The following is a 12,282-nucleotide window of genomic DNA, read 5'->3' as shown; positions in this document are numbered from 1 at the left end:
CCTCAGAGAGAAGACACAGCAGACAAGCCCGTCATCTCAGAGAGAAGACACAACAGGCAAGTCCATGACCTCAGAGAGAAGACACAGCAGACAAGCCCGTCATCTCAGAGAGAAGACACAGCAGACAAGCCCGTCATCTCAGAGAGAAGACACAGCAGACAAGCCCGTCATCTCAGAGAGAAGACACAACAGGCAAGTCCATGACCTCAGAGAGAAGACACAGCAGACAAGCCCGTCATCTCAGAGAGAAGACACAGCAGACAAGCCCGTCATCTCAGAGAGAAGACACAACAGGCAAGTCCATGACCTCAGAGAGAAGACACAGCAGACAAGCCCGTCATCTCAGAGAGAAGACACAGCAGACAAGCCCGTCATCTCAGAGAGAAGACACAGCAGACAAGCCCGTCATCTCAGAGAGAAGACACAGCAGACAAGCCCGTCATCTCAGAGAGAAGACACAACAGGCAAGTCCATGACCTCAGAGAGAAGACACAGCAGACAAGCCCGTCATCTCAGAGAGAAGACACAGCAGACAAGCCCGTCATCTCAGAGAGAAGACACAGCAGACAAGCCCGTCATCTCAGAGAGAAGACACAGCAGACAAGCCCGTCATCTCAGAGAGAAGACACAACAGGCAAGTCCATGACCTCAGAGAAAAGACACAGCAGACAAGCCCGTCATCTCAGAGAGAAGACACAGCAGACAAGCCCGTCATCTCAGAGAGAAGACACAACAGGCAAGTCCATGACCTCAGAGAGAAGACACAGCAGACAAGCCCGTCATCTCAGAGAGAAGACACAGCAGACAAGCCCGTCATCTCAGAGAGAAGACACAAGAGGGCCAGCCTAGGATGTCTGAGAGTATGTCCAAGAAGGCAAGCCAATGACCTCAGTAGACACACGATAATAAACCCATTCAGGAAAACTCACACCACGCTAAAGCAACGCGTAAGGAAAAGAAGCCCCAGAGAAAGGCATCTGTCGCAGACCTATGGATGGCTGGTTTCACGGAGCTATTCTGGGGAGTGTAAATGTACACGTCGATCCTCGCATCCTCACAATTACTGTGTTTTATTTTATGCTATCCAACTCCTCGACACTGTTGTGCAAGGGCACACGCCGGGTGCGTTATTATAGGCAAGCCAGGAATAGATAGCTATCACGTCCGTCAATATCTGTTCTGCTAAATGTGCATACTGGTTTCAGTGTAGGGAGCAGTTAAAACAGTCGTAGGCAGGATATTGGTTACTCAAAAAAGCCTCACTAATTTTAACTCAAGAGCCGGTTAATGAAAAACAACACCGTTTACACCAAACAAATTTGCTGTGTTAATATTGCAAATGAACACGTTACTGTGAAATTGACATGGCATAAACAACACGAGAGCCTATTTCAGAGGGTTAACGTGGGTCTTTGTTTGCAGAGACAGAGAAGACAATTAGTGCCACAGTCTAAAGAGCACTACCATCTACGTAGATAATACTTTCATACGTATGTGACATTATAATCGTACGAATCGTTACTCAGACAGTGATATTGTCTTATGAAGTTGCGACCCTAGTTATATACTAGTTTATACAAAGATTTATATTTTAAATTAAGGCGATAACTTTAATACTATTGATTAAATTAAATGTTTGGGAGCATGTTGGGTTTTTTTTTTCACTTGGCATTTCCCGTTTTTTTAGAACATACTGAGATCATGTTTAACTGTCAAACTATCGGCGCTAAAATATAAATTGCGGAATTGTACCTTCACTGCTTCAAAGGACGACGATGAGTATTGGTTTCATTCTAAAGTTTGATTGACTCTCATCCCTTCCTCTTCACATTGTTATTTCCGTGATGGAGAACTCATGATAACCACCATACATGTATTCCAGTGATTTCTCCGAATTAAACCATGTTATGGTTGATATATTATTTTGCTACAATTTTGAATAATTACCTATAGTAAACTGTCGTTTGTTGGTTTGTAGTTTGGAGGACATTTGGTACTCTTCTCTCTTTTTTACAATTGTGAGAAAGTGCAACGTGTGTCATATTTCAGTAACTTCGACAAATTAAAATACAGGATTTACTTTATTTAATGTTCAGATCGTTCGTCAATAAAGACAATTCAAGGTTGAAAGTCAAACAAATCGGTCACTCTTAATTCAGCCAAGATTTATATATAATTGACCCGGAACTATTGTCGATTGTTCGAGAAAATATTGTTACAAAAGTCGATAATTCGATACATGATACTTTCATCTACGTAGTTTATAAAATAATGTATATATATGATAGCATCTTCTACGAAGATGTGAGTTGTATCTTCAACGTAGATGATGTGGCTTTTTTAGACAGCGGCACCAATACGCTTCCAGGAGAAAATACAGACGCAAAAGGATGTACATATTTTCTTCATCAAAACACAAGGTATGTCTCCTCAAATAGACATGTATCGGTGTGCTGAGATCGTGGTGTCATATGCTGAGTGCCGCGAGTGCCGCGAGTGCCGTGAGTGCCGCTTTTCGATTCCCCACACGGGTAAAATGTGTGAAGCCCATTTCTGGTCTCCCCCGCCGTGATATTGCTGGAATATTGCTAAAAGCGGCGTAAATCCATACTAACTCACTCCACTTAGAGATTGCACGAAGGAGAACGAGTTGAGTGAGTATGGTTTTACGACGCTTTTTGCAATATTCCAGCAATATCACGGCAGGGGACACCAGAAATAGGCTTCACACATTGTACCCACGTCGGGATTCGAACCCAGGTCTTCGGCGTGTCGAGCGAACGCTTTAACCACTAGGCTACCCCACCGCCCGAGAAAGTGTTGAACCGCGGATCTGTACATTGCGACCCGCAGGGATGGAATGATATCTTGGCCAGTCGACGTGGCTTATTGACCAGTACACATGGAACATGTGTCCCACGTGCACAACGTCACGCTATTCAATGGCAATGAAATCTTTCGTTGCACGCAGAACGCCTGCTGTCCAGACACGTGTTGTTCACCTCGATGTTTCTGAACAAATATTCTTCCTTGTTTTTTTATGTTTTGCGCCGCACTCAGCAATATTCCAGGTATTTGACGGCGGTTTGTAAACGATTGATTTTGGACCAACAATCCAGTGATTGACATGATGAGCATCGATCCACGCAATTAGGACACGGTGACATGCATCAACCAAGTCAGCGAACCTGACCACCGATCACCTTGGCCGCCTTTTACGACAATGAAATTCAGTGTAAATATTACAGCTGTATAAATCACATTGTTCTGATCGAACAAAAGAATGAATGATCAGTAAACTCTGGTTCTTTGTCTGAATCATGGACAAACACGCCACCATGGTAGCGCTGTACGGGAACCAGGACTGGCCAAACACAGGGTTTTTTACTTCAGACGAAAGTCATGCCTTGTAGATAAAATCACAAAAAAATAATATCCTGATCTCACGCAGTTGATGTTGAAAGGCCCAAATCGAATCTTCTAAAATGTCAGTTCCGTCGACAGATGCTGAGAGCCACTCTGTTTATATCATTCATTATTTATGCCGTGCCGGTGTCGAGATACAAATACATGATCTTCGAAGGAAGATGCGGCCTCGTATTCACAGCAAATGAAATCAATGTTGTGAACTGACCAATCAAAATTCGATAGTTATGGGGAACGCGAAATGAAACGACCTTGACATTTTCTGTGGGTGATGCTGATTTATGTACAATTAGATATACTATATCTTATGGTCGGAGATATGTCGACAACAAGCTATTAATCTCTACGTAGTATGGATTGCAGTATCCATCCCATATCACCATTTTTGATCATTAGAAAAGAGCGAGGGGTTTGGAAACATCAGGTTTCTATAGTCTAAAGTCATATATATGAAAGAGATTTATTATCTCTGATGTTTTGTATACATTAGGTATATCGCCTTGTGATGGTCAAATTTCTTCTTCTTACCACTTAACAGTGTATGTTTGTGTTTGTGTGCGAGTGTGTATGTGAAATGGGGTGGACGGGTGGGTGGCGGGGTGGGGGAATGTTATATGACGCTGTAAACAATGCACGTGTCCCCGAATCTTTCACACATACCCCGTTTACACGCGCTTCTATACATATGTGTGTATATATGCATACGTGTGTAGAAATACATACGTGAGTATGCTTGTCATGTGAAAGCGTTTACTCATGTGTGTATATTTACATCAGGAGCAAATTTGCATCATGTCTGGAGCAGGTGCAAATGTAAATGTAAATTTGCACTGTGTGTATATGTTGCAACGTGAACGTTTATATTAACCTAAGAGGATAATCTAATTAATATCTGTTCTTTTGCCAACACCAAACAAATTGTCAACAGTTGCCATCTTTTATGCGTATATACAGAGTTGAGAGGACGGTATTTCTTTTTGTTTCAAGGAGTCAAAACTTTGTGTACAAATTAAATCAAACATGTTGCTTCACGTGAAAATTTCGGTGAAGTAACTCTCTTCTCATTCAACTTAGATTGGAAAACAACGTGTTTTGTGTCAAAAGTCGTGAACAGACTGACGAATAGGTGTGCCTTACAAAACGTACATACTTTATTTACACACCTAAGTTGATTTTCATGACTTTGTGAAGACATGGTACATTTACATATACACACATATGTATAGTTACACATGTGTAAAAGTACTTACGTCAGTAAATGTTTTACATGTGAACGGGGTATCAGTTAAGAGACGACCATGTATATTCTGACGAGATGGGGTTTTGGGGTTTTGGATTTGGGGTTACTTTTGTGTCTGACGGACTATTCCTTTCACGATATTCAGTGAATAGGCGAGTTATGTGTATTTTATTTAACTAATGACTTTTTTTCAGTCACAATGGTAATTGTCGTAAAAGTAAACTTTGATGGGTTTTGTAGAATATTTCACTGGGTTGGTGGTGTGAAATCGTACCTAACGACATCAACCGACGGTTTGGCTGGACATACAGACAGAGCCCTTATCCACAAAGCGATCGTAGCTGTACGACCGTCGTAAGTCTATGTTAAAGTATGGGAGTTACGATCAACTTAGCGCTACGGTAGCTCAGAGGAAGGGGGCCCTAGTGTGGGGGAGCTGTAATGTTAATCCCTCAACACGTTCATTTACAAATATGTGGCGGTGGGGTAGCCTAGTGGTTCGATTCCCCATATGGGTACAATATGTGAAGCCTGTTTCTGGTGTCCCCCGCCGTAATATTGCTAGAATATTCCTAAAAGCTGCGAACAACCATACTCACTCATCCATAAATACGGGGCGATTTGGTAGCCTACTGGTAAAGCTTGCACTCGTCACTCCAAATACCTGGGTTCGATTCCCTACATGAGTATAAGTCGGAAATCCATTTGTACTCACATCCGTTGGTATGTGGCTGGACCTTTGACCAAGTGGCATTAAACTCTATTCACTTAAGATTTATATACAAAATTGATTTAACAATAAACAGATAAAGTGTATCTTTGATCATGATATTTGAGTTGGAAAGTTAGGTAATATGAGAACGGCTGACTTTTTATAACGTTCAAGTTCAAGTTCATAAAAATAACTGCTGAAGAGTTTTTCAAATTTGTTGTGTGTTTTCGATGTTTTTTCATGTGTGTTGAATTTTCTTAGCAACACCTGCGACCACTTGCGTACGTTTGACATCACCACTGCATAAGTGTTTTACAGCGTGTATGTCGTAATGGCGACATCTGGCCCGTAGCTAGTGATGTGTCATTATATAGGGAGATCAGGAAGTACGAAAATAATCAGAAATCTTTTTGAATAATTACCTCCCTTGAGATCCGGAACCCATTCTCTTCCGACTGAACCGACATGGACAGGTGTAAAGCCGTACAGAGGGGGACCTTCATGTTGTCAAGGCTGTGTGAGTTGCGACATAACCTAAGGATACGTCGGCGGTGAATAAGGGATTTAGTCCTATTGAACGTATTGATTTGTTTGTTGGTTTGTTGTTTAACGGAGATCTCAGCAATATTGTACCTATATGGTAGCGGTCTGTAAATAATCGAATCTGGATCAGACAATCAAGTGATTGACATCATGAGCCACGATCTACTCAATCGGGATACAATGACATGCATCAACCAAGTCGGCGAGCCTGACCATCCGATCCCGTTAGTCGCCTCTTACGACAAGCATAGACACCTTTTACGGCAAGCATGGGTTGCTGAAGACCTATCCTGGGAAATACGTCATGCACCTTTACTACATATTTCAATGTAAAAGAGTCGTTACTAAAATTCGTTTCTTGCCTTAGTTTTCTGACGACACCACATTTGTTTCAAGGTGACGTAGACATGGTGTGGCAATATTTATTTGACCACTTTTCAGTTTCGTCCTCTGCTTTGTGTCACATTTTTTTCCATCTCAAGGAACAACGGTGGGATCAGCTCTTCAACAGGTATCGGTAGACCAATGTCAAAAACATATATTTCCAAAAGACCAAGTCAGTGAGTCCGACCACCCGATCCAGTTAATCGCCTCTTACGACAATGAATTCTAATGTAATAATAACAGCTGTAGTACTCGTATTTTACAGAAACACTCTGCTTCACCCACACCGCACCATATAAAACTGAGCTTTATAGCGATCTCCTTTGTTCTGATCATACAACAGAATCAATAATAAGTAAACTCTGGTTCTTTGTCTGAATCATGGACAAACACGCCACCATGGTAGCGCCGTACTGGAACCATATACACCAGGGTTACCCAAACACATGGTTTTACTTGAGACCAAAGTCATGATACTCCACCACACAAATATCTTTATCTCATGCCGTTGATGTTGAAAGGCCCGAATCGAATCTTCTAAATTGTCAGTTCCGTCGACAGACGCTGGGGGCGACTTCTCTGTATATATAATGCATTATTTATGCCGTGCCGACATCGCGAGACAGAGACAATGATATACTCGATATCATCAAAGGAATACGCGGCTTGCAGACATCACATGTTGGAATATATGAAAATATCGAAGTGATGGTGCATAATATGTTTCCAGGTGGATATACGACTACCAGATTGATGCAAATTGACATTTTAATCTAGAATCAGTATTCACTTGAAGCAATTAAAATTGTGGCTAAACTTGGCAACCAGAACATCATGTTTTCGAAACAAACATACTTCATCAAAGTGTAGACAACACAGCTGTTGATATGATATTCTATTGTTTTAATACACCTGGAAAAAAGCTAAGCACCACTTACCACATATTTCCATAAAAAAATAATGTTGCATTTTTTAGTCGATGTGCGGACATTTCAACATTTGAAACCTCCGACTAACGACGTCGGTTTCCAATGGAATGTCTGGGCATCGAATACTAGTACTCAATAGCAGCAGCAAATCTAAGAAATGTTTATCTCCTAATTGAAACAGCAAACATGATACCTATGTGTGAGATTAGTTTAATGATGCATAAATTGATAAACTGTGAAGAAACTTCGTAAACACTGTGAGTATAAAACAAGTAAAACTGTGATGGTGCCGAGATGATCTCAAGTCTGTAACTGTCTGGGCTTTGCATAGAGGTGATGTCAAACTAAACTGTGTTGTGACTGGCCGCTCGGAGAAGAGTAAACGAACACAAAAAATCCTACAAGATTACATCACACGTTGGTGACGAGACAACCCTCTGGTTCCACTGGGGGACTTTTGCTCTCGGCGGCACTATTACCGGAAGTCTTGCTTTCCGCGACATTAATACCGGAAGTCTTGCTTTCCGCGACATTAATACCGGAAGTAGATGTCACGTCCACAGACTGGTCTCTGCTCAAGCGCCCCCTAGCGGAACCGCTGTCTAAGGATTGATCCCGACTTAGCCTGCCACGGCTATTGAATAAATGCAGGGCTTTCGGTGAATTCGGAAGACCACCACGTCTCTCAGAGTCAAATATCTTGGCCACGACTGATGATATAGGTTCTCCTGACGGAGAGACTTGAAATACGTTACCCTGTTTCTGTAACTGAAGTCTCTTTGGATCGTCTTCTGAGTTAGAACTGGAATCAGATACACCTAAAACAGTTGGTCTTTCAGACACGTCAGTGTCCTCTGCTGACTGAACGCTTATCTGTTCCCCCTCCTTACCCCTATCCTCCTCCTCCTGACTCCCTTCCTCCCCATCACTTCGCTCCGACATCAACCTTTCTAGCTCCATGCGCTCCGACATCTCCAAGGCTGCCCTGGATTTTTCAAGTTGTTCAAGTCTTTCCGTCACAATTTGAACTCTACGTAGCTTCGTTGCAGTGAATGGGTCTCTTTTGAGGCTCATGAACATTTCAAAGGTCTTTGACTCTTCCATTTCCCGCTTCTCCCGCTTGAGGTACGTGATGATGCCCACTACAATCCCCAGAGAGTAGAAGAGGAGGGTGACGACGATGTACAACAAGGCGTTGCGGTCGTCGTTGTCGATGGTGGTGTCGCGTCTGGTGGTGTTGTAGACTTCGGTGGTGACCAATAGGGTGGAGCATGGCATCCGCAGGTTGGTCGCAGGAGGCATGCTGGGATCGGGCTACACAAGCCCCTCCCCCACACGGAGCTCTGTGAGGTCACTGGTGGACACGCCCATCTGAAACAAACAAGCGTGGTCACAATGTAGGGGAAATAAATCTGGTGACCAAAGGTGTGTTTAATCATGTTATCTATGCCCTAATTACTTTAGTAGCCAAGTTTTCTTATTGCTCACCGGCATTCCGTGAAAAAAACATCGCCTGTAGTGTATGTGCTACATGAGTGAGTGAGTGAGTATGGTTTTTACGCCGCTTTTAGCAATATTCCAGCAATATCACGGCGGAGGACAGCTGATATGGGCTTCACACATTGTATTCATGTCGGGAATCGAACGCGGGTCATCGGCGTGACGAGCGAACGCTGAAACCACTAGGCTACCAGACCGCCCCTGTGCAACATCATGTGTCAGCCTGGTTCCTGGGTTGCGCTGCGCTGCGCTACCCTGCTTATGTAGCATGGGCACATAATACAAACCAAATACGTTTGCCCAATTCTGTGAACTTGTCTCATATAAGACCAGTGAAGATCCGGGGTAGAATTTTTCGTAAGTGGCGACTAACGGGATCGGATGGTCAGGCTTGCTGACTTGGCTGATGCATGTCATCGATCCCAATTGCGTGGATCGATGCTTATAAAACAATCACTTGATTGTCTGGTCCAGACTCGATTATTTACAGACCGCCGTCATATACCTGGAATACTGCTGAGTGCGGCGTTAAACAACAAACCAACTTGTCTCATATGCGTTTTGTTAGTTAAATCAACTTTAGCTCAGGTGAAACAGTTTTGTGTTTGCAGTAGCTGATACATGTCATATCTGACAAAAAATATCTAGTCTGCTTTCCTTTCCGAACTAATATATATTCCAGGGGTACTGTACCCCCATAGCTAACCACCGTCGAACGTTGCAATGTCCTGAAATCCGTGGTGTAGGGGAAAGAGCGTCTCTCGGAGAGCGGAAGGTCGGTGGTTCGATCCCCGGTTGCGTTACACTAAAAAACTTTAAAAGATGGTACTTGTTGTTACCCTGCCTGGCGCGCGGCATTAAGGGGATAAAACAAGGACTGGTCGCCTCGGCGTATGGTATCTCAGTGGACTAGGACTATAAAACCGGAATTAGTAGTCCGGACTAGCGCACACGCACACACGCACGCACACGCACGCACGCACGCACGCACGCACACACACACACACACACACACAAACACACACGCCGGTGTAATAGTCATGACACAACCTTAAACCCCATTTCACCTCACCCCACCCAACCAGAACCGAGCGAAACGCATGGTCATCACAGGCAGTTCCTATGTTAGAAGATTCACGTTCTTCAATTGCCAGGACTTGTCGCCCCAGTATCGTACAGACTGTCCTTTCCGTGGCTAGAATGCACAGAGTATAATTGTATAACTCTTGAGATTTGGACGTGAGTTTGACAGGGGTCTTTACTGTGACCTCCGCCATTTACAGATCGAACACCTCAACCTCACCCTTTGACAAATGTGATTATGGAGCCTGTCTTAATCTGCGGCAGTAGAACATAAGACCTCACCCAGAAGCAGGGATATCACCCTGTCGACTCGAATTACTATTGATTATTGTAAGAGAGTACAGGCTTGCGCGAATCATTGCGACACAGCAATAAACACGTTTCTGCTTACGTGATGGGCCTCTGGTATTTGACATACAAGTATTCTTTGTGTCGGCGAATTGACACGTTGAAAAACTAGCCTGTGACTTATGCTGAGAAGACTAGCATATGGCTGATCGTGAAGGACTAGTTAATGGTTGTGTCGAGAAGACTAGTCTGTGGTTTTGTTGAAAAGTGTCAGCTTGTGGTTTATATTGATAAGACTATATTGTACTTGGTTGTTTTGTTGTTGTTTGTTGTTTATCGCCGCACTCAGCTATATGGCGGCGGTCTGTAAATAATCCAGTCTGTACCAGCCAATCCAGTGATTGACATCATGAGCATCGATCCACGCAATTGGGATAAGATGACATGCATCAACCAAGTCAGCGAGCCCAGGATCCCGTAAGAGGCCTCTTACGACAAGCATGGTCGCTTTTTACGACAAGCTTGGGTTGCTGAAGACCTTTTCTACCCCGGATCTTCACGGTACTTGGTAGTGAGGAGATTAGCCTGTGGTTGTGATGAATAGGCTAGCCTGTGGTTGATAACTATAAGACTAGTGTGTACTCGGAAGGAATACGACTGGTATTGCCTTGTTTGTTTATTTATTTGTATGTTGTTTAACGCCGCACTTGGCAACATTCCAGCAATATGACGGCGCTGTGTAAATAATCGAGTCGGGGCCAGACAATCCAGTGATTGACATCATGAGCATCGATCCAAGCAATTGGGATAAGATGACATGCTTCTACCAAGTCAGCGAGCCTGACCACCCGATCCCGTTAGTCGCCTCTGACGACAAGCGTAGTCGCCTCTAAAGGCAAGCATGGGTTGCTGAAGACCTATTCTCTACCCGGATCTTCACGGGTCGATAAGACAAGTAAGTGGTTGATATTTATCGGACTACCGCGGGTTCCACGAAAATGGTATATATCTAAGATATGAATCATTGCGGGTTTGCCTCAACCCAAATGAAGCAGATACGCCGTGATGAAGCCGAAATACCATTCGATACTGGCTGAACCAAACTACCTCAATTACACAGATGATTGGTTAGGCGTCTAACTATGATAAAGATCTCATTTCGTTGAAGACCGACAGAAAAGGAATGGAACATCACCCACAAGATCTATCCATCAAAGATTTATAAGAGAGCACGAAGTCTAACGTCCGGGGTTAAACAACGACAGCTTGTTCTCGTGACAGACTTCATTCTGACCTTGTGGTATTTTCTGTGCCGAGGTCGAAATCTAATCTATCAGCTCAAACAATTATTTATCTATTAGCAAGCGGGTTCCAGCCTCGCATCACAGGAACAAATTAAATTGGAATTATTTTATTTGGACTGCCTGGCCGGCCATGGGGCAGGTGGTTGACTATAATTGCATGTCCATGATTCATCTGGAATTTAAAACTCCTCCTCAAGTGGCTGCTGATTTGTGCCGTTACAGCACGTGCTATGTGAAACTTGCGGCCTGTCATGGTTGCATCTGGAAGATTGTTCATCACCCCCATCTTGTCAGTGAACAAAGACTTTCCATCACCCCCATCTGGTCAGTGAACAAAGACTACCACTCACCCCCATCTGTGTCAGTGATCAAAGACTACCCATCACCCCCTCTGTGTCAGTGAGCAAAGACTACCCATTACCCCCTCTGTGTCAGTGAACACAGACTACCACTCCCCCCATCTGTGTCAGTGAACACACACTACCACTCCCCCCATCTGTTTCAGTGAACATAGGCTACCACTCCCCCCATCTGTGTCAGTGAACATAGGCTACAACTCCCCCCATCTGTCAGTGAACACAGACTACCACTCACCCCATCTGTGTCAGTGAACATAGGCTACAACTCCCCCCATCTGTCAGTGAACACAGACTACCACTCGCCCCATCTGTGTCAGTGAACATAGGCTACCACTCACCCCATCTGTGTCAGTGAACAAAGACTACCACTCACCCCATCTTTTTAGTGAACATAGGCTACCACTCACCCCATCTGTGTCAGTGAACAAAGACTACCACTCACCCCATCTTTTTAGTGAACATAGGCTACCACTCACCCCATCTGTGTCAGTGAACAAAGACTACCACTCACCCC

The 12,282-nt window shown here is 43.8% G+C and overlaps 1 protein-coding gene across 9 annotated transcripts in view; it reads right to left on the bottom strand.

The window, feature by feature from the left end:
• Nucleotides 1-7,428: 7,428 nt before the first annotated feature.
• LOC124133207 overlaps nt 7,429-12,282 on the bottom strand; it is a 45,524-nt gene continuing 40,670 nt past the window's right edge. For 8 of the 9 annotated variants that reach the window (XM_046497501.2, XM_046497500.2, XM_046497502.2 and 5 more), the window contains one exon: nt 7,429-8,605. In XM_046497501.2, coding sequence (XP_046353457.1) covers nt 7,646-8,536 — 891 coding nt within the window. In that variant the 5' untranslated portion in view covers nt 8,537-8,605 and the 3' untranslated portion in view covers nt 7,429-7,645. The remainder of the gene's footprint in view (nt 8,606-12,282) is intronic. The other variant, XM_046497506.2, reaches the window with a different exon arrangement.

The sequence above is a fragment of the Haliotis rufescens genome, unplaced genomic scaffold (genome assembly GCF_023055435.1).
Source record: "Haliotis rufescens isolate VD_foot unplaced genomic scaffold, xgHalRufe1.0.p SCAF_2, whole genome shotgun sequence".
Taxonomy (NCBI): domain Eukaryota; kingdom Metazoa; phylum Mollusca; class Gastropoda; order Lepetellida; family Haliotidae; genus Haliotis; species Haliotis rufescens.
Note: the sequence above shows the minus strand (reverse complement) of the source record. Positions and strands in the feature narration are given on the sequence as shown.